The 23018-nt window shown below is 52.6% G+C and overlaps 1 protein-coding gene across 1 annotated transcript in view; it reads right to left on the bottom strand.

Moving 5' to 3' along the window:
* Positions 1 to 21617, bottom strand: part of CAMK2A (calcium/calmodulin dependent protein kinase II alpha) — a 63815-nt gene extending 42198 nt beyond the window's left edge. The window contains exons 1-2 of the mRNA XM_081495792.1: positions 21556 to 21617; positions 5701 to 5795 (exon numbers count right to left, since the gene is read on the bottom strand). Coding sequence (XP_081351918.1) covers positions 5701 to 5795; positions 21556 to 21617 — 157 coding nt within the window. The remainder of the gene's footprint in view (positions 1 to 5700; positions 5796 to 21555) is intronic.
* Between the last annotated feature and the right edge of the window lie 1401 nt (positions 21618 to 23018).

Below are 23018 nucleotides of genomic sequence, written 5' to 3' on the forward strand. Positions count from 1 at the left end.
ACCAGTATAATAGGAGCCAGTCACAAATACAGAATATCTACTATGTGTCAGGTATTATGCAGAGCACTTTATATACCTCTCAAGCCCTCCCAATAATCCTCCGAGGATAGCGCTACCATTGTGTTGGCCTTACAGAGGAGGAAACAGAGGTTCAGAGAGGTTAAGTATCTGACTCAAAGTCACACTGCGGTGAACAGTAGAGCCATGCTTTGTATCCAGGTAGTCAGGCTCCACAGGTGAGCTGTAAAACCCTGTCGAGGATTTCCCCGGTGGCCAAGTGGTTAGGATTCTAGGCTTTCGCTGCCATGGTTCAGCTTCTTCCCCTGGTAGGGGAATTGAGATCCGGCAAGCCACGTGGCACAGCAAAAAAAAAAAAAAAAACCCTCAAAAGATAAATAAATAAAAATAAAACTCAAAACCCAATGCTGGCCTGTTCTCTACACCCTGACTCATCACTATCATCTCCATCTGCCTCCTATTCCCAAGTGGGAAAATTCAGGCCCACAGGAGGGAACTCACACAGACACTCAGAGGTGGAGCCAGGACTAGAACTCTGCTCTCTGAATGGCCCCTCCAGGGAAGGTGGGCACCAGGGAGGGTGATGAGGAGGAAGAAAATCCCAGCCCTGTCCCTAGGCTGCCAGCTCCCCTCTCCCCTCCCCTCTCCATTAGCGGAATCACCAGCTGTCCTCCAAGGGCTGCAGAAACCAAGATCAATACTGAAATGTGGCTTTTCCATCAGCAAAGCAATTAAGTCCAATCCTCTTTCGGTAGAGTGTAAGCTCCACTCCCCAGCTGAAGGCAGCTGCAGGCTAGGGGGGAACGGCTGGCCCAGCTGGGGGCATCCTCCTTTCTCCTCCCTCTCTGTCTCCTTCCAAATCCTTCAGGGTAGGGAGGTGGAGGGGAAGGAAGGCCGATTCCCAGCCAAAAGAGAGGGATCCCCATCCAGCGCTGGCCAAGAGCCCTCAGTAAGCAGAGGATGGCTGAATCCTCCCCAGCTCCAGACCCTGCCCCCCACCCACCCATCCCCAGCAGAACCAAAAGCCAGGCAGCTCAAAGTGGGGCCTAACAGAGGGGCCGAGGGGACTCCTGGCTCAGGCTACACATTCAGGGGACAAAGGACCTAAATCCAGAATTCCGATGTTTTTCTCCATGTAATGTCACCTGGGAGCATAGTTACACTAACAGGATTGAAAGAAGAAAATGCTGGTCACACAGCTTTAAACATGTGACTGGTTACCAGATGTCACTGCTGGAAATGCTAGGAACTGTTTTTATAAATCTTGTAATCATCTTATGCATAATACAATTACACTGCATTGCAACCTTCAGTGCTAAAAGCATTAATTTGTTGAATGTAAACATGTACTTTATACAATAATTTTTGTAACTCTGTTTGAAATGTTTTCATTGTCTAATATACAGGGAACCTCAAGAAATACAGGGACTGAGTTCCTCTTGACCTCTGAGGCCTTGTTCCATTAAGCAGTCTCTTGACAAAATCAAGATAATCATCAAAGTGGTCAAGCCTTGTTACAACTCAGAACTTTGAGGAACCACTCTTAAAGGCTCCCCCCAGCCCCCTAGCCAATAGTTAAGAGGGCAGCCAAGGAATTCTTATTAAAATATAAATGAGATCCTGCCTTCAAACTTTCCAACAGCTTCTTAGAGTACTTATAATACAATCCAAACTCCTCAAAAACATCCAGAAAGACCCTGCAGGGTGCTGAGTTCTGCCTCATCTTGGCCTTGAAGCTCCCCCCACACTAGCTTCCTTTGTGGCCTCAGCCACTGCAAACCCCTTCCCACCTCAGGGCCTTTGCACCTGCTGTGCCCTCTGCCTGAAATACTCTTCTCCTGGGTCTCCTCATGGCTGCCTCCTTCTCCTCAAGCAGGTCCCAGCACCATGTCACCTCCTTAGCTTCCCCAGCTGGCTTTCCCTCCAGCCCCATCACACCCCCATTACCCTGTCTTATTTTCTTTGTTAACACTCATCACTACTTGAAAATACCCAGCCTACTTGTGTGTTTAATGTTCTTTTCAGTCTCCCTCCCTAGAAAACAGGTGCGATGACAGCAAGACCTTGACTGTCAGTCTCTGCCATGTTCCCAGCACCCAGAGTCATAAGCAGCTTGTCCAAATTCTCATACCCAAGAAGTAGCAGAGCTGGGATCTCAACCTGTGTTCATAATTACTGTACTGTATTGCTTCCCATTTTCATAATTGAGAAATCAATCCATCCAGTTCAGTGAAGTCCCATGATGGTGAGAGATCTGAGAGAAGCTCGTCTGCAGCCTCCTGCTTGGGCACCAGGAAGCCTTGCTCCCAATACCCATTGTGATAGATGCTTTGTGAATTTTTTCCCTCCCTCCCAGGGGGCAGACCTCCAGGTGTTGGGGTTAAGGGGGCCAGGTCTGCCCAGAGCTCAGCAGGCAGTGGGTGGGTGGAAACTCGGGAAAGGTTCCTGGGGCCAGACAGGACCAGCAGGGCATGACAGGGGAGAGCAGAACCTGGGGAAGCCTGGGGGCTCTGCCAGCAGAGTGAGTGGGTTCCAGCAGGTATATGGGCAGCGGGGTTCTTGTTAGAGGCACAGGAGCCAGGGCAGAAAATAGACCTCTAAGTCTCAGAACAGGAAATGTCCCCTCCCTCCACAGGACTTCAAAAAGCCTCCAGATCCTGGGCAGTTGGAGAAATAATCTGGAGGGCCAAGAAGGGGTGGGGAAGTAGATGAGAAAGACAAGAAAGATGCGTCTCATTGCCTCCTTGCAAGCTCCCTTGCATAAACCTGAAGCTCAGGGACAGCTGAATGAGCTCATACCATGCTTCCCACCTGGTGTCCTGGGACTAGTCATTAGGGAGCCAAGGAAGTGACCCCTCAGCGCTCAGGTGGACAGTGAGGCTTGTGGAGGTTGCTGGATGGGTGCCAGCACTATCCAGGTCCATGTGCCCACCATCCCCTAAAATGTTGATGAATTCTTTGTTTGTCTGCCTGGTGAGGCTGTGGCTAGGAAGCTTCCAGAGCCCCTGGCAGGGAATTAGCACTGAGCATCTACTGGCTGTTGCCATCGCTGACAGGACTTTCTAAAGGCAGGGACTGGGGCCTCACCTATTGAATCCCCCACCCTCAGGAGTGGAACTGGAGCAGCTGTAGCTTTCAAAAGGCTCCCAGGGGGATTTGGCAGGGATTGGGACAGGAAAACATTTTTACCTTTCATTTCATGTCTTTATGGCTTCGTGGAATTGTTTATAGTACGAGCATTTTGTATAAAAAGAGTAGTTTAAAAATACACGCAAAAATCATCTCCCGGGTTTGGGAGCCGCTCAATAAAAGAGGTTGGCCCCATGGGAAGGGGGAAGCCATAGCTCCCGGGGTGGGGGGGTGGAGGACACCCCGGGGGGCATGGCCCCCTGCTGGGAACTGCCAGAGTCACCCAGGAGTGCCAGCAGGAGAAGCTTGGAGTGTGTTGCCAAATATCCAGCATTAAAACGCTCCCCACCCAGGCCCCAGGCAGGACGAACAAAGAAACCTGCTAAAGGAAGCTCTGCCCCTCCCCAAGTGCTGGGAGAAAAGTACCCAGTTGGCAGATTTCTTTGGAAAGGTTCTGAGACCCTCCCTCCAGCCCCTCACACTCACCTAGGCCTGGGCATCTTCCTCCCAGGAGGTTGGAGCTTTCTCAAATCACCAGAGAGGGGGCTTGGCAGTTACTGCACAGACCAGAGTCTACACTCCCCCAAACCCTTAGTTACCTTCCAGAAAAGAGGTGATGCTCCTTCCATTCCCCCACATGTGTTTCTTTCTGTCTCGTGCATGTGTGGATGTGGCTCTGAGATTGTGGTGAACGGGTCCAAGATTCCCCAGCATCCAGGGAGGACCCTGGTTCCTGATTCTCCCTCACTGGGGGCGGGGGGCAACCCAACCTGTCACCCCAAGCCATGACTCTAGCCCTGCCCCTGCTGTATCTCAGGGATTTGGACATCTCCCTTGACCAACTGTGATATAAAGCACAGAGAGGGCACCAGACAGCCACTAGTCACACAGCAACAGCCAGGCGAGCCCCGGCATCTGGGTGTGAGGCAGTTCTCCTGCTGGCCTTCCTGCCTGCCCTGGCTTCCCGCCCCAGGCTCTGGCCCTGGACCTTCCACAGGGCTCGCCCTTCTGCAGGAGCATTCACACGGGCTGTGTGCCATGGCGGGCCCCTGTCTTCAGAGGACCGCCGCCACCCCAGCCTCTTTTCCTTGCAGGATGCTGATCTGTCTACGGGGGAGTTTGCTAACTACAAAGTGCTGGGCTCCCAGCAACGCTGAGCCAGAGACATGAAAGGCAGCAGCACACGGTGCAACACAGAGCCTGCTGGGAGGCCCGTGGGGGCCAATGTGAACATCCTGTACCGGCCTCTGTGAAACCCACACCTGCTGGGCCCTGGCCCAGACAGCTGCCGCTATGCCAGACAAACACCTGGACACTCTGCCCACCCTCTTCCATGCTGCACAAGCCACGACTGCACAGCCCCCTCCTGTACCTGCCTCAACCACCAGAATGCCCCCCACACCTTGGAGGTCCCTAAGGCAGCTCAGACCCACTGTTCAGAGTGGAGATCTTTGAAGACAATCTTCCCCAACATGCTGGCTGTGGTCAGCACCATCACCACCCTAACCACATGCTAAGGGCAAGAACATAGCTTCGGAGCAGGCACTCCAAAGTTTAAAGTCCATACAAATTACCGATGTCTTGTCAAAATGCAGATTCTGATCCCTTACATCTGGAATTATAAATTTGCATTCCTATCAATCTCCTAATGATGCTGATGCTGCGGGTTTAGAACCACGTCCAAATTAGAATTACCTGGGGATCATTTCCAAAAACCCAAGTCACAGCCCAGACTAATTAAATTACAACCTTGGGATGTGGGATCCAGGCATGAGGAATGTCTGAAGCTCTCCAGGGGATTCCAGGCTGGGAAGCCACTGTCCAGGGGAGTATTTAGGAACCAGAAGGTAGACTGGCGCAGTTGAGGCATAGTGCGCCTGGTGTTCATGGGGTGCTGACTGAGCGCCTGGATATGTCAGGTGCTGTCCTGGGTGCTGGGCACAGACAGGGAATGAGACCCATCCCCACCTTCTTGGTGCTTATGGTCATAAAAGAAGATGAATATTAAACAAGGTACCAAACCAGTAAATGGGATAACTCCACGTTGGGAAAAAGCCACACAGATAGTAAATAGTAACGAGACATACAATGGGGAGGTCATCCTCAGATCTGGGGGTCAGGGAAGTCTCTCGAAGGATGTGACATTGAACTGAGACCTGAAGGCTGACAAAGAGCCAGCCTTGTAAGGAGCCAAGTAAGAGCATCTAGGCAGAGAGAAAGATAGGTGCGGAAGTCTGGCAGTGAGAACGGAGCTGAATGGCAGAAAAGCAGGGAAAGGAAGGCCTACCTGGCAGCTTAGTCTTTACCTGGGTGGGTGGATGAGGGGCAGAGAGCCTGGCCTGTGAGAGGCTATGGCATCCAGTCTAGACCCCCTAAGGAAGAAATATGGAGGCGTCTATTCTCATAGTATCCACAGGAAGAAGAGCCCCCACCTCTGACAGCAGCATCACCCAGAAGGAGAGACCCAGGTCCTGGTTCTAACCCAAGGGATAGAGGGAGGGCTGAAGGCAGGAGAGCCCTGGAGGGCGGGCCAGGCATGAATCTGGCACCTACCTCTGGCCGAGAGCTTCTTCGTGTTGATAATCTTGGCAGCATATTCCTGGCCGGCCAGCACCTTCACACACCTGCGCACCACTGAGAAGGCTCCCCTAGGACAGAGAAGGCAAAGACGGTGAGCGAGGGCCCGAGGGCTACATTCCCAGGAGACACTACAGTTCGCGCAGCTGCTCTGTGCTGGGAGGGAGCCTTCCCTCAGGGCTGCTCAAGCTCGTAGGGGCTGCTAGCGGCACACCTTGGGGACAGAGCAGGCCTGGAGACCCATGGGAGCCACTGGTAGTAAATCATTAGGAACTTGGCCTCAGGAGAGATGAGCTTTGTCCAGTCATATTAAGTTAGACTCGACAAATTCTAAAGCACTAAAATCATGCAATGTTAGAATCACAGAATCTAGGTCCCTGGAAAGTGAACCCACTCCAGTGTTCTTGCCTGGAGAATCCCAGAGACGGAGGAGCCTGATAGGCTGCTGTCTATGGGGTCGCACAGAGTCAGACACGACTGAAGCGACTTAGCAGCAGCAGCAGCAGCAGCAGCAGGTCCCTGGAAGTTTTCAGTTTTTTATTCTTTGTGTAGTTAACACGTTGACATGGTCCAAAGTTCAAAAGATACAAAAGTGTGGATAGTTAAGTGACTCCTTTCCATCCCTGTACCCCAGACTCCAAGGTCCCCTGCCCAGAGGTGGCCAGTGTTACCAGAGCATCTTTCCATAGATACCTTCCCCCTCCCCCATGCAAATACTGGACACTGCATGCTGCTCTCTACCCTCTTCTTCTTCAGAAATTTTTTTAGAGATCTTCCTTCTATATTATCACATAAAGAGTTTTCATTTAATCATGTGACTGTCCTATAATTTACCTAGCCAGTCCCCTATCGGCAGGCAATTAGGTTAGTCCCAGTCTATAGCTCCAGTCTATAGCTATGACAAACAGTCCTGCAATGCCTAACCTCATATGTGTGCCTTAGAATTACATTTCCCATGACTTCCCTGGTGGCTCAGATGGTAAAGCATCTGCCTACAACGTGGGAGGCCCAGGTTCGATCCCTGGGTTGGGAAGATCCTCTGGAGAAGGCAATGGCAACCCACTCCAGTACTCTTGCCTGGAAAATCCCATGGATGGAAGAGCCTGGTAGGCTACAGTCCATGGGGTTGCAAAGAGTTGGACATGATGAGCGACTTCACTTTCACTTTTCATGTATACAAGTGTCTGCAAATAAACTTCTAGAATAGGTATTATTTGGTCAAGGGTAGGTGTTGTTTTTCCCTGGAGAAGGAAATGGCAAGCCACTCCAGTATTCTTGCCTGGGAAATCCCATGGACAGGAGCCTGGCAGGCTACAGTTCATAGGGTCGAAAAAGAGTCAGACAAGACTTAGTGACAAAACAATACAAAGGTGTTGTTTGGTAATTCTGGAAGATAACGAGAAACGATCCATCTTAGAGACGTACCAACCTTCATGCTAATGTGTGAGGGGACCATTTCCCTCTGCCTTTGTCAATACAACGTGTGATCAAACTCTTATATCTTTACTAGTGAGACGTGGAGCACGGTGATTCAATGTAGATTTAATTTGGAATTCTTATATCAAGAGTGAAGCTGAGCATTTTTTTCATGTGTTTTTAGAGGCTCCTGGGTTTTTATCTTCAAAATATTTGTGGCTGGAAGAACTTGAAGCAAGGACTGTGGGTTTCACGGCTCACAGGAGACATTGTTGTCATGTGGAAAGTGGCCCATTTTCCACACTATTTGATTTTTCAAGAAAAAATAGAATTCTGGATATTTTAGTGACATTTCCCAAATTTTAAATACTGGTATCTTATCCCAAAAAATTTAACTCCCTGTGTCACGCAGGAAATTTCCAAATCTGGTGCTCTGTGACAACCTAGAGGGGTGGAATGGGGTGGGAAGTTCAAGATGGAGGGGACGTATGTATACCTGTGGCCTGATTCATGTTGATAGATGGCAGAAGCCAACACAATACTGTAAAGCAATTATCTTCCAATTAAAAATAAATTAATCAAAATTAATTTAAACGTAATATTTTGCTAAACAAAACTAGTTTGAGGGTTAGATCTGGCATCTAGGTGCCATGTTATACCTTCTACTACAAACATCATCTGGCGCAACCCCTTCACATCACAAAGGAGGCCCCTAAGGGGCCAGACACTGCCCATAGTCACCACTATTACCACCCTAACCACAGGCTAATGGCAAGAAACAAGTCTCCTGTGCAGCCTTCTCCAGTTTTAGTGTGCATATGAATTACCCAGGCATTTTGTTAAAAGGCAGATTCTGATTCCTTAAATCTGAGGCGGAGCCCAAGACTCTGAGCTTCCCCGTAGCTCAGGGGAGATTGCTCAAGGTCACACAGCTAGCTACAGGTGGTGCTGTTTTGAACTCAGATATTTGGAGCCCCAGACTTTTGGCTTCTGCACCCACTGAGCCTGCCGCTTGCGGGCCTGCACACCCAGGTTCCTGACATGGCCGTGCCCCACCATATCTTCCAAACTTTGATCCCCTCTCCTAAGCACACCGGCAGGTCCTAGCTACACAGATGCAGCTGATGGGAGCAGGGGCAGATGCTGGCAAGCACTGAGGAAGCCTGCAGGCTGGCAGAGATGCCCGTTCTCACAGGCCCCAGGGTGTTCTGTCACTGGCTTCGTGTCTGAGCAGCATGAAGGGAATGGGTGGGAAACTGTGGAGAAGGATGAGGAAGAAAGATCTGGGAGGTGGGCTAGAGGCCAGGAAAGATGACCTCGTAGGAAAGGTGGGGAAGGCCAGAGCTCATGGGCACAGCTACAGACCGCCATCCGGCTGGGTGGCTCTGCCTGCCCTCCACGTGGAGGGAGCAGCCCAGCGGGTCTCCCCGTCGAGGAGCACCCTCCCGTGACAGCTCAGCACACCTCCCCACCTAGCCCAGGACCACGGCTGCTCGTCCATCCACTAGACAGAGTTCCTAAGGACCAACAGGGCCTCCATAAATGTTACTATAGGAACAGGAGGTAGATTTAAGTGAGAGGGACTGAACTTAGACAGGGAAAGGGCTTCAGTCTGGGGTGTTAGAAACAGGAACAGGTATCTGAGGAAGGTGCCCACCCCACTCAGACCAGGACGTTCAGGTTCCTGCCCAGTGGGAGGCCATGATTCTCAGAAGCCCCAGAGGAGAGAGCATGTTTCAAACGGCCCCTTCTGGGAAAGATTCTGAGGATTCCAGGGAGAAGAGGGGCAGGAAAGGAGGGTTTGTCTCATTCACCAGCACCTAGCACATGCGTGGGGCTTTATGCAGAGGCTTAACAGGCTCCACGAACCTAGGCTCTACCCCAGGAACTGAGGACCTGAGAGCCATGTCTATAAAATAAGAGAAGTCATGCCTGCTGAACTTCCTCTTCACAACACAGTGTCAAGCTTTTGTGTAAATCCCAGGTTCTAACCCAGGTGGCTCTGTGGCAAAGAATCCGCCTGCCAAAGCAGGAGATGCCAAAGACGCAGGTTCAATCCTTGGGTTGGGAAGATCCCCTGGAGGAGGAGGACCCCCTGGAGGAGAAAATGGCAATCCACTCCAGTATTCCTTTTTTTTTTTTTTTTTTTGGCTGCACCGGGTCTTAGTTATAACATGTGAGCTCTTGGTTGCAGCATATGGGATCCAGCTCCCTGACCAGGGACTGAACCGGGGCCCTCTGCATTGGGAGCTCAGAATCTCAACCACTGGACCACCAGGGAAGTCCCCCCTCCAGTATTCTTGCCTGACGAATTCCATTGACAGAGAAGCCTGATGGGCTGCACTCTATTGGGTTTCAAAGAGCCGGACACGACTGAGCACATACGCACGTAGAGGGAGTTTATCGAAACCGATTCAGAGCTACTAATCCAGAGAACACCAGACTCGCGCGTACCCAGAAGGTATACTCCCTTCCGATGCACCTTCACCACTAAGCTCCTTGGCCCTCACAACAACCCTGCAAAGTCGCAATTACGATCCCCCATTTTTTCGGGACGTGAAACTGAAGCCTCAGGGGAGCAGGCATATTCCTCCCGAGGCTGTGACAAGAATCCAGGTCACCTGTCCTTGTTCTCCTGACTCTACCAAAGACAAGACAGTGTGACCCTCAAAAGCAGGGGCTCTGGGCTCACAAAGCCCTGAGATCTGATCGTGACTGACCCCCAACTGTGTGATACTGAACTTGGCACTTCAACTCTGTTTCCTCCTATAAAATGGGTCCTGGGTTTTTTCGGGAGATTAAGTGAGGCAACACACGCAAAATACCGGGCACAGTGCCAGGGCACACTGATCACTGAAGGGGGCGAGGAAATGGTCTGGGCCAAGGAGCCCGTTTTCTACCTATGAGGCCTCAGGTCTTCATCCACAAGTGGAAAGGCTCCTCCCTGCCAGTTCTGGTGCTGGGGATCAGGGATGGGGGCGCAGAGGAGAATCTGTAGCAAAAATGAGAGTGTGGGCAGCAAGCTCGCAGCCCTAACTTCCTCTCTTTTTAATCTTTTGTTTAAAAAAAGGCATGTTTCTGCATTCTCGTCCTGTGGGAGCGAGTGGCCACAGCCCAGCAGCTTTGGCAAAAGGAAGAGCCAGCCCACTCCTCCCACTGCCCTGAGTTGAGCAGGTGGCCAGTGGGTGGGTGGGCAGGAGCCTGGAAACAGGACAGGGCCGAAAAGGGGAGGAGGCCAGGATGGGGAGCCCAGAGTGGGAGAGAGTGACCAGAGGTCCAGGGAGGAAGGGATGAAGCCAGCATGGGAGGGCCCTGGCAGGGGGAGGATGTCCTTGGGTGGATCCTGGGTACAAAGGGTTCAGGGGCACATGTCTGCCCACACGTGTGTGTCAGCAGCTTGTCAATGCCCTCGTGTATGTGGTGACAAGTGCCATCACCCTGGGTATGTACACATGTTAGGAGAGGGTCACAGAATGTGGGCAGGGAGGAGTGTGTGTGAGATAGACAGACACTGGAGGGACAAAATCTCAGATCTCAGCCCTGCTGGGAGGTCTTGGGAAGGGGTCTGCCCCAGTGTGGGCCTCACGGGTCTCGTGGGGATGGGTGTGGGCATGACGCTAAAAAGTATAGAGGCCTTTCCACCTTCAATATTCTTTATTTTTTTGTTTGTGCAGCATGGCTCGCAGGACCTTAGTTCCCCAACCAGGGATTGAACCCAGGCCACGGTAATGAAAGCACCCAGTCCTAACCACTAGACCACCATGGGATTCCCTCCACCTTCAATAGTCTATACTGGAGCTGTCCAACAGAACTTTCTATGATGATGAAAATATTGTCCATCGTGACAGGCGCTAGCCTCCTATGGCTATAGAGCACTTGAAATGTGGTTAGTAGGACTGAAGAAATGAATTTTTAATTTTATTTCATTTCAACCATTATAAGTGGCTAGTGACCACCAGGTTGGATCGTGAAGTTCTATGTGGATAAGAACTGGCAGTCCTGAACCAGACCAACCAGAGTGCAAATTGTGGTCCAGCCGCTTACTAGCAATTTATTTAACCTCAGTAAGACTATTTTACTCCCCTGTAAAATGTAGGTAAAGACTAGTACCCACCCTGAGCAGTTGTTTCAAGGATTCAATATGAGACTAAAGTATGCAGTGGGTTTAGTCCAATCCTTGGAGTGTAGTAAATGCTCAGGAAACAACGCTTTTTATAGGCATCATTATCTCCGAAGTGATGAGAACAGCTGGCACCATCAGAAGCAAAATGGACCTTGTTTGCCAAGCTCAGGGAAGAAGCAAGCCAGGGAAGGAGGTGTGTGGGGATCATCGTGAGGGGATGGGGTGCTTCCCCAGGCCCCAGCAAACTGCCCTCGGGTGTAAGCAGGCAGGGAGGCAACACCTGGTTCAACAGACAGACGGGAAGGGTGAGGGCACGGTGATAGTGGGTCCATCGTGGATGAGAATGTGGGAACGTGCTAATGGGCCGTGAAAAGCAAGATTTACACTGGGAAATTGCTTTTCCGGCTGCCTGGCAGGCACGGTGTCCTGGGAGTTGCTGGCTGCCTGCCCACAGGAGGCTCATCACCCTCTCCGGCCCAAAATACCCCAAAATGCTGACTCGCAGTAATTCCAAACACCTGGGGTCCTCACTCAGCTTGGCTATCAGCTTGCTTATCCTTCCACCTGAAAGATGGACGCGAGGAGCCGCAGCCCCACTTCCTCCCGGGCCATCTGTGAAACGTATCTGCTACATAGGAATGGGAAAATGTCCCTGAGACCCAAGATCAGTTAGCACCAACTTGCCCAAGGCAACCTCCCCACCTTCACTCCAGAGCCTCCCAGAGCTCGGGGCGTGCCTATGGGTATCAGCAGATGGGGACAGACACGGCTTATGAGGGCACAGTCCCGGAGCCACTCTGCACTCCTCGGGGGTCTGACTGTCAGAAGTCTCGTCAGTCTCTATGTCTTCCTTTCATTGGCTGCTTCCTCAAACACACCCAGGACTCCCTCATTCTGGAAAAATAAACAACCATCCTTCCCTCAAACTTGAAAAGCTGAAAAACCAGGAGACTTTCTCTCGACCCACAAGCCTTGGCCACTTCCTTCTTCCTCCCTTCTCTGCTGCCAAACTTCCAGAGCAAGTGTCCGACATTCGCCGCCTCCTCTTTCCACCTCCCACGCTTCATGAACCCACCGCAATCTGGTTCCCACCCCCGGCGCCCTGGAAGAAAAGTTGTGCCAGGCCTGCCCACCCAGTGCCCCCCACCCCCACCCCTGCAGCCCCCAATGGGCCTGATCTGCCTAGCCTGCCCCACAACAGGTGACATTTGGCCCCAGTGGCCACCCAGTTTGAGGCCCATCTTCCCTCTCATTTCTGGGTCACCATACTCTCCCTGGCACCCCCCCAGCTTACTTTCACTTCTTCATCCCCTCCCATCCCCCTCTGAACATCACTACTCCTTGTTCTCTCTCCACCCATCCTCACCTCTTCCCCTGTCATCCCTTCTACCCAGGACTACTAAGCTGGGACCTCTGGGGAGGCTCCGGGCATTCATGAACATCCCTAAAATTTTAACTAAATTATTCTGTGTCTGTGCATTGTTCTGTGCAGAGGACGCATAGTTTTCATTAGCTTCACAAGGGATTCTCTGACCACCACCACCCCTACTCCCCTCCTGCAAAATGAGGAAAGCCACTGACCATCACCCAAGACTGAAACCTGCTTCTATACGGCCACTCCTCTCTTCAGAATTCTAGTCCCAAATTTCTAGCTACTCACTAGAAATACTATGTGATCAGCACCTCTTAATCAAAGTCCAGTTTTCTCCCTCCAAATCTCACCACTCCGGGTTAATGTGCCTAAGCATTCTACCTCTCTGAGATGAGCTGGGGTGATTTCAGAAAGTTTCTGCTCAAACAGACCTGTTACCTGTGAGAGGATTAACTTGTAATACTTCTTGGTGGGCAGTAACTCACAGTCCAGGTTAGCTGGTCTGATCACTTGGCACAGGGCAAGGCCTGGGGGCACGGAACCAAGAGCAGATGGGGTTTGAATATCTGGGGGAAGGGACAGAGCTGGGGTTGGCCACTGGAGCAGCCCCAACCGAGAGGCTAAAGTGTGGGCCACAAGTGGCTGCAGTGGACGCTGCAGTAATATCTTGCCATTGAGGTCTACTCTCTCCCCATTCTACAGTTAAAGAAACTGAGGCCAAGACCTTGAAGCCAGGAGTCCTGAATCATCATCCTTTGCTCTTTCCAATACCCTAAATTCTCAGACTCCCCTAACTTGGGGTCCACAGATGGGCATTAGGGTGGGGGGTTTGTGGGAAATGATGTACAATATCCTGTGAGGTGGAATGGGTGTGTGTCTTCGGGGGTGACTGTGGCTCATGTGAGATTCTCTGAGGGCTTCTGGATTCCTCAAACTGTTAAAAAGCTGGGATCAGATTTGTTCAGAAATGAAAGGAATATCCTGTTTGCATAACATGTGTGTGCGTGTGCTAAGTCGCTTCAGTCACGTCTGACTCTTTGCAACCCTATGGACCGCAAAGGCTCCTCTGTCCATGGTATTCTCCAGGCAAGAATATTGGAGTGGGTTGCTATGCCCTCCTCCAGGGGATCTTCCCAACCCACGGGTTGAACCCATGTCTCTTATGTCTCCTGCATTGGCAGGTGGGTTCTTTACCACTAGAGCCACCTGGGAAGCCCCTGTTTCCATAACACCCACCTCTATATACTTTAAGCAAATCCCTTCCCTTTGTGGGGACTTCAGTTTATCCATCTGTGAAATCAACTGTTGATCATTTGTAAGCCTTCTCTTTCTTTTTCTTTTCTTTTTCTTTTTAAGCAATAGTATCCTTTCTTAATAACAAACAAACACAGCTATGCAGGTCCCCAGATGGCAAACAGAGCAGAGGTGGCAGGGGCTGGGGGCTCAGAATCCCCTTTGCTTGGTTTTCTGTCTCTTCTCCCCATCTCAGCATAGCAGCTCTTCTCCAAACTCCACAAACTAGCATTTGAGAGCCAGAAAATCCTAGGACCTTTTCCTGAAACCACACATTCCTCCTCCTCTCCACCCCAGCTGCTGCCACCCACTTCCAGACTCCAAAAGATGCTGCAAGCACGCAGTGTCTTCGAGCCGTCCCGCACCCCCAGGCCTGCCCCACGCCAACCCAGCAGAAGTCTTGCTGGGGACACAGAAGGCCTGGGAACCAGAAGAGTCTGTTTGCTGCAGGGAACATTGAACCAACAGAAGTTCCAACATGTTCCTTGTTTGGGCTGTGCCTAGGTTTTCTTGAATGGGTTACAAAAAGGGAAATTAAAAAATATATATACACAGAGCTTGGTGACAGGATCATAGCAGGCAAAACGGGGGGAAATGGTGAGGGGCTGCTTTCTCCCACATCAGGGAGCCTCCCAGCCTGGCTCCAATCACAGGTACACCCCCAAAGACTTTCAGAGAGAAAGGCTCCAAGGGGTGAAAAGCTAAGAATTGAAATGGAAAGAGGCTGAAGGGCCCAGATCTCATGTGTCACTGACTTGTGTGACCTCAGGCAAGCCCCTGACCCTCTCTGGACCTTATTTCCCCATCCTTAAGACAAGGGAGCACTCTTCATTCTGATATTCGTATGCAATTGAGGCTATTCTGACCCCTAAACCATCTCCCACTTCGTGCTTATAGCAAAGCATCTTACCAGACAAGGACAGGGATGCAGGCAAGGAGGGAAACAAGACACAGCAGTGAGAAGAGGGCTTCCACATGCGTATCTCTGCTCGAACAGGGCTCAATATTTCCCAAGGCATGTTCATCTGGGGGTATAGGGTCAGTTCTGACAATGAGAAACTTCTTTAGGTTGAGCTGAAATCTACCTCCCTATTACTCTAGACATGTGGCCCTGCTCTGCCCTCCAGAGCCATACAGAGCAGTCTTTTCTCATCTCTGGGGCCCAAGATGTCCCTGCAGGGATAAGGGGAGAGAATATACCCCTGAGGGGTCTCTTTTCCCTGCTAAAGTCCCCAGCTTCTTGGCCCTCTCTCACCTGATTTGGCTTCCAGAACTTGGCCACCCAGCCCACCTCCTGCCCCTTCTAGACATGCTACAGGTTTTTAATATTCCTTCTAGCCCCTAGGTATCCAAAAGTTGAAGGCAAGGACTTCCTTGGTGGTCCAGTGGCTAAGACTCCATGCTTCCACTTCAGGGAGCACAGGTTCAATCCCTGGTCAGGGAACTATGATCCTGCATGCCCCATGGTGCCACCAAAAAAAAAAAAAAAGTTGAAAGCAACAGAGCATGCCTAAGAAGAGTTAAGACCACCAACCCCCCTGGAGCTGACATGCTCCATCAAAATACACACCTCAGAGACTTTGCCTGTGCTGTTTCCACTCTGAGAAACACTCTTCCACTCTCCTCCCTCTGACCAGCTCTTACTCAGCTTTCACTCCCCAGTGTCACTGCCTCAGGGGAGCCTTCCCTGATTCCTCCATCACCCCAACCAGTTGAGGTCTCTTTGTAGCTTATAACTCTGTGTTTGTGCTCATAGCCTTTATCCAGTTGCATTTAAATAACAATATCTGAAGTGATTTAGTTAATGTCAGATTTCCACTAGACTGTGAGCCCCAAATGGGCAGAGATGACATAAGTCTGGCACGTGGTATATGCTGGGCTCAGCTCGGGGCCAGGAACAGAGTCTGTGCTCAGGAAATGCTTGTTGAGTGGATGCAAGAGTCACAGACTTGTTCCTCCTTTTATGTGACACCGAGACCTCAAGGCCGACAGTGTTTTCTAGCACAGGAGGTCCCACCAGCCTCACAGCCCCACCTGACATCTTGGTGGGCAGCCAAGCCCCAAAGGGACCTAGATCTAGTGCCTGGGCTGAGCTTCAGCAGCCTGCAACATGCCGGGTGGTGGGGCACAGGTTGCGCCAGCTTGGCCTGAGCTGGGACGCTTCCTACCACACCACAGAGAGGCTCGGGAAGAGACCGTGACACACCAACGTGTGTGTAGGAGGGGTGGACTGTGGCCAAGGGACCAGCACACAAAAGAGGGAAGGAGAGAGAAACCAGAAACCGAGACCAGAGAGATGCAGGGAAGTAAGAGAGGGAAAGGCAGAGAGAGCGAGAAGACAAGAGCAAGGGAGAGTGAGAGAGAGACGGTGGCGGCAGGGGGACAACCCAGAAGCCTACCCAGCATCATCTTGCTCTCCCCGCACTGGGAGGTAAGGCTCTTGCTTGATGCCCTTTGGAGCCAGTGTGTCTGCACACACACATCCATATGCACCCGTGTGTGTGTGTGTGTGTGTGCACGCGTGCACTAGCAACAGGATGCAGGCGCTGCGTTCCAAGGCTGTGCCCTCACCCTCTAGGAGGGCCGGGGCCCCAGACTGCAGGGATGCTGGCAGCAGTCACCGTGTGCTGTGCAGGGAGGCGGGCAGGCGGCAGCGGGGCTCGGCAGTGTCAGTGTGTCTCAGCCTGTGTGGGGGCGGCCGCGTGGGGGCGGAGGGCTGCGGCAAGCACCAGAACATGTGCGTGCCTTCCGCTCTGGTGGCTTAGGGGAAGCGTGGGGGAAGGCTGTCCCCTTCCCTTGTCCCACTTGCCCCCCAACTTCCCATCCTTAGCTGCTGGCCCCTGAACATCACCTGGCCCCCTAACCTGGCTACCATTCCCACAGGCTCTTCCTGCAGCCTTGGGCAAACTGCCTCTCTCTGGGCATTGGCTCCACCATTGATGCTGTGAGGAGACAATGTCTATGGTCCTCGCAGCTCTGGTGTTCAGGAAGCCTGAAATTTCCCACAGATGTCTTTCACAGACAGAGGCTAAAGAGGGTAGCAACTCTAACGATGCTTTCCAGCATCTGCAGAAGTGCTCTGATCCCCAATTCACAGATGGTAAAGCTGAGTTACACCAAGGACAAGGAATCTGGGGCAATTAGAGGCAGAATCATGATGAGAAAACAAGTGACAGTTCAGAGTTCCCTCACCCGCAAGGGCACACCCTTTTCCCCTGGAAGTGTTCCCCAGGCAGGGCACCACGAGGGGTCCCCCTTATTAATCTTCTCTCCGTATGCGTAGTGCTGGGGACCTACACACAAGCCTGAGCACTGCCACCAGTCCCCCTGAGCAAGGTCATTTCACCTTCTCAAGCCTCAGTCTGCTCATCTGTAAGATGGGCGAGTAAGGCCTCTCCCTCCCTCAGAGATGAGCTAGTGGGTGGAGAAGTGCCACACTGGCCCCAAAGTGCTGTGAAGGTGACAGGTTGTCAGAAGCAAAATAAAAGCACAGTCTTGTCCTTGCAGGGGGTAGTGCCTCATTGCACAGGTATTTTCTCTTCTCCAGTATTACACCATGGATCCTCCTAACAGCCCTGCCAGGAGAGAGTGGGATTGAGAAACGCATCCTGCAGATGTCAGAGCTTGTGTACAAGAGCGAAAGAACCTAAGCACCCAGGGCCCTGGGCATCCCCCCTCCACCCCACCCCGGAACAGGGAGCTGCCTCTGGCCCCCACTGTCCCCCACTGATCAGGCCAGCCTGAGCCTTGTTCATGATACAAAGCCATGGGGGCTCCAGAGCCAGCTCCCCCTCCTCCCTTGGGCAATCTTGCTGGCCCCTACAGCCCTTCCCCCAGCTCCAACACCACCCTTGAGTCAATTTCAGATCCCTGTTTCTAGAGGGAAGAGACTGGGTTGCCTGTTCTCTCCAGCCTCCCTCCCTTCTCCCTCCCCCCTCAAGTAAAATCTCCTTCCCAGGCTCTCTCTGTACAGCCCAGTGATTACACAGGCTGCAGGGTAATTCTGCTTCCCTAACTAACCTCTCCTGGGACTGGGATTCAAAGCCCGGAGAATGTCAAGGGCTAGAGGAGGCATCCTCCTTCTCTATCTCCTGGAATTTGCCCCTTTCTCCCCCCGCTGCCACCCCCCCCACCAGGTCCTCGTCTTCCAGAAGGTTGGGTCTGCAGGGAGCTCTGGCCCTAGTGCACAGGCCCACTCTGACCCTGGAGCTGGAGGTGCTGCAACCTGCCTCCTGCCTCCAAACAAGCCTCTGTGCTCCTAAGGTCTGGGCTTCCGTTTCCCTCTCCCATGGGAGGAAGGGGGACTGTGGGGGGTCAAGGGAAGAGGGAGTGAGCTAGTCTCTGGGTCCCCAGAGACAGCCCCACCCCAACCCTCTAGGGAAGCTCGACTCAAGTTCCTGGCTTATGTGAATCGTATGCTGCAGTGGGACCTCATCCAGGAACATCAAGAGGCCCCAGAGCACTAATTCCGACCCCGACCCCTCAACCCCCTCAGCTGGCTGCCCCCTAGGTGGGGCAGGAGCCCCTCTTCTGACATCCTCTGCCAGCCCTACCCTGGGCTCCTCGAAGGCCTGCAGTCAGGAGCCAGGCCTCACTGGGCAGGGCGCCAGGAATCCCTCAAGAGGCTCGTGTCCTCCTCCTGTCCTTCTCTGCAGCTGGGAGGCCAGGGCCCTGCAAAAGGAAGTCAAAGACCCCCATGGCCCCTTGGAAGACCAGCCTAGCTGCCTCTGGCAATCACCATGCTGGTGATCTGAAGTGGGCTCCTGGAAATGGGAAGCTCAGCTTCGAGGTGGTAATAGCAGTGTCCTGGCTGGCTGGGATCTTGGGTCACCCCTTGAAGGATGGGCCCCATAGGCATCTGTGCTGCTCATCCCAACAGAAGAGGAGCTGTCCCATCCCAGCCAGACCGGTGGGTGAGGGTCAGGGCTCGGTCAACCCTTTCTGCCAAGCTGCCAACTCTTGTCAAAAAGCAAAGCCCTTGAGGGCAGTGGTGATCCCAGGGTGCCACAAGCGTCACTGTGTCTTCATGAGAACCATCTCACTTCATCCTCCCAGTCCCTCTTTATCTCCAGGTTACAGGTTGTGGGAAACAGGTGCCATAGCCTGCCCAGTGTCACAGCATTACGGGTGGTAAGGTCCAGGCTTTGTGCCCTGTGCTGGGTGCTGCCACTACCTGGTCGTTTGGACTGAAGCTTCGAGTGAATCGGGAAAGCCCTGACTCCCCAGTGATGCACCCTGGCCTTTTAAACCCAGGCATCAGAGGGGTAGCGCCTCATCTCCTTTTTTTCCAATACAAGCATCCTCAGGCCCCATCCTTAGGCTTCCTGCCGTCCCACGAGTCCTGATCTTGCCCGCGCCATTTCGTAGGGTCGAGCATTTTTCTAGGGAAGATAGACTTTCATCAGATTCCTGGAGGAATATGTGACCTTAAAAAGGTTAAGAGCACTGGTAATTGTGGAAGGAAATTGATCAGATTAGGCCTGGCCATGCCTGCCACTCTCAGTCTTTCTGCCATAGTCACAAAAGGGCTCTCTGTCTCCAGAAATTCTGCCCATGCCCTGATCCCTGCAAGAACCCTGGCAGATAGTGGGGCCGAGAAGGCTCATGAAGGCTCTTCCTGCCAAGTCACCCCCAGACCACCCAGTCTTCATGATATCCATCTCCTCTTAGGGCAAAACAGCAGTTTTATAAGTGCCTGAGTCACATCTCAACTCCATTTCACTGCACTCTGTGACGCAGTCCTCCCAGAACCGAGCCTTGGTCGCACCCTGAAAGGCAGCGCCCAGCTGATCAGGGAATCCTTGGCTCCAGTGGATGCTGGAAGCCAGCTGAGAAGGGGTCCCTGCACAAGTGCAACAGACACCCTGGGTCCTCCAGAGCAGCCCCAAACATTTCACTCCTGCTGTCCACACCACACCCCAAGGACAAAAACACACTCAGAAAGACAAGAAGTCTGCAGACAGAAGTGAGCACACATCTGCACATGGATGTGTGTCTGTACAAGGGTCTGGTGTATGCCTAGAGGTGTCAGGATAGCCTGGTGTGCAACTGTGTGTGTGCATGTGTGTGTGCAGGCAGCCTACTTGTACACAGTTACAGGCCCACCTCCCACACATATGCAGACACCAGCCTGAGCTCATACATGCCTTCAGCACCCACACCCCCACCCGAGCCCATGGGCCCAGGCCTCGGACACACACGCATAAACCTTCCATGGGTATGGCCCCCAGTCCACACAGATGTCCATATCCAGGCCTCACAGGGACACCAGCCAGCCCAAGTCCCACCTGCGCATCCTGACACAGACATATATTTACACACAGCTGATGTGCACACAGGTCCAACCAGCCATACATGTGTACATAAGTGACGCATGTATGCACCTTCGTTCTCATGCAAATCAGCCAACGGACCTCCTTGTGCCACTTGCATCCCTCCACCCCTGCAGGGCACACTTGCATTTTCAGGATTTCCACATGAAGCACACACCAGCACCTGCCCCCAGGGCACATACACATGAACAGTTGCACACCTTTTCAGTGCATGCAAGTGTACCACAGAGTCAGTGCTTACACAACAACACACATCAAAATGCACCCTTGCGTGTGCATATGCAGACCTTATAGCAGCACATACCTGCTTACAGGGAGACTCTCCCCTGCACTCCTGCTACTATATCAGGGGCCACCCAGGGCACTGGAGTTGCATTGCCCATAGGGCAAACTCTGCCTCAAAACTGTACCCCTACTACGGATCTATCTCCAGATGCTTCACAAACCTAGCTGGTGGCACCTGAGAGTGCTCCCCGGACACTCCACAATCCATGGGGCTATCCCAAGGGGCTCTCCTCTCCCTCCCCCACCTCCTCCCATCTTTCTCTCCACACCAGTCATCAGAGGCAGGAAATGAGCTCTGAGGCTGGACAACTTTGCCAAGGGACCAGAGCTGGTGCACCCTCACATCACTAGCCCCTGCAATAGCAGAATCCCCCCTCCCACAGCTCACTGACTGTCTCTCCCCTCCTCCCAACACCCAAGAAGCCTCAACAGTGGCTCAGTTATTAACCCCTGCTGTACCATTGCTCTCACCCTCAGCAGAGCTGGCAGGGGGAAGTTGGGGAGGGGCTGTGCTTATAAGGAGAAGTCGGCCACTCTGCACAGCCACTGTAGGTGCCTAAAGGCAGGAGGAACTACCCAGGAGATGATGAGCTCTGTGTCACCAGAAGTAACCAAGTTGAGGCCAGATGGCCACCTCAAGAAAAAAACTCAACAGGGGATTCCAGCCTTGGACTCGGCTGACTGGGAAGAACCCTTTTAAATCCTGAATTTCTAAGAATCTGTGTGTGCCCGGGTCATGTGCAGTTGTGTGTGTATGTGTGTGTGTTTGCATGCACAGACACTGCCATGCACTGTCAATCCTTCACCTCTACAAACACACTCATGCAGCTAGCCTTGGCACATCTTGGCAAACATGCCTGTACCCAACTCTAGGCACTCTGCACATGCAAGCCCCTCCAAGCACGTTCAGTCTTCCTTCCTGTGTGGGGGGGAAGCAGTGCGGGTGCACAGCCCCCACCCATGATGCTGAGCCCCCTGAGCCCTCCAGGACTCTCTGAGGTGCAACTCACTTTCCTAGTTCCTCGAAGAGCTGGTACTCTTCCGTGAAGCGGGTGCAGGTGATGGTGGCCATCCTGGCGCTGGGCGGGCAGGCGAGGCTTGAGGCTATAGTACCAGGACCAGAGCGCTGCTGCTCCCAGAACTAGGGGCCACTAGCCTGCCCGTGCTGCCAAGTGCGAACTGAGAACCAGCTTGACTGACGAGCCCCGGGCTTCTGAGCAGAGCACTGTGGCTGCTCACAGCCTCGCGAGCCTTCGTCAGCATCCAGGTCCCCATGGCAACCACCTCCGAAACGCCCTGTTCCCGTTGCCCCGGTAACTGCCTCCCCAACACCTGCCTGCCTTCCACTGCAAAACCTGCTCCCGGACGCCCTGGCCCTACCACACACAATACTGCAGGCCTGTGTGGGCCTGGGGGTGGGTGGACCCAGCACCCCCAAGGTGATGGACTTAGGGAGAGGCTGGCAGAAGGGGAGGAGAACAAACTTAGTCCACAAGTGATCTTCAGTCTTCCCACCACCCCAATTCCAACTGTGGGGCCCTTGTAACAGACAGGATGGGATTAAGTGGGGCAAAAAGGCAGTTACCATGGTAACGGCCAGTGGGTGCCACATTCCGGATGGTCCCCAGAAAAGACAGGAAACAGTTACCCTGGCAACTTCATCTCCTCTGGAGAGACAGGTATTGCCCCGTTGCCCTGGCAACAGCCAGGTTCTAAGGTTTACAGGGAAATGATGGCTAATTCATTGGAATCTCTCTCTCTCAGTAGATCACTGTAGCCTCTGTAAATATCTCTCTGCTCCCTTCTAATTTTTTTTTGCCTCTGCCTCTTTCTTATTTTGCTCTCTCTCTCTCTGTTCTTTGCCACCTTGTCCATCACACTGGCACTCTACCTAGGGGCCGAAGTGCAGAGGAGCTACCAGGGTTCTGGAGGGAACATCCCTGGCAGCCCACTCATCCCAGCCCCTCTCAGCTATGACAGTCAGCTGTCCCTCAGGTCCCCTCCTGAGGTCTCTTCCTTAGCCATGCTCTTAGCCCAGGCCTCCGGAGGGGCCATGGAGATCTGGTCTCCTGGGGCTCATGTCCCAGTTTCTGCTTGTGTTCCACGTCAAGGTGAAAGAGGTGGAAGCAGCAGTGGGGAGGGAAGCATGGCCTGGCTTGGAGGGGAGTGGCCATGGACCTGCCCTAAAATTCTCATTCCCAAATTTTGTGGGCACGTTCCCTGCCAATTTCAACTCTTCAGGGCGGTAACCATATCTATGGCCCCAAGATCACACCCCAGGACCTGGGAGTTAAGAAGAAAAAGGACTGGCATTTAAAGATCTGAGTTCAATTCCAGTCTTAACATACATTGACTGTGTGATGCTGGGTAAGTCACAGCCCCTCTCTGAGCCTCTCGCTCCTTTTAGCTGCCACTGGAAAGGAAGGCTGTGAAGACAGAGTTGGCTGAGAGCTGTGGAGGCCTTTGGGAAGTA

The sequence above is a fragment of the Giraffa tippelskirchi genome, chromosome 6, assembly GCF_054371585.1.
Source record: "Giraffa tippelskirchi isolate mGirTip1 chromosome 6, T2T-mGirTip1v1.2.pri, whole genome shotgun sequence".
Taxonomy (NCBI): Eukaryota; Metazoa; Chordata; class Mammalia; order Artiodactyla; family Giraffidae; genus Giraffa; species Giraffa tippelskirchi.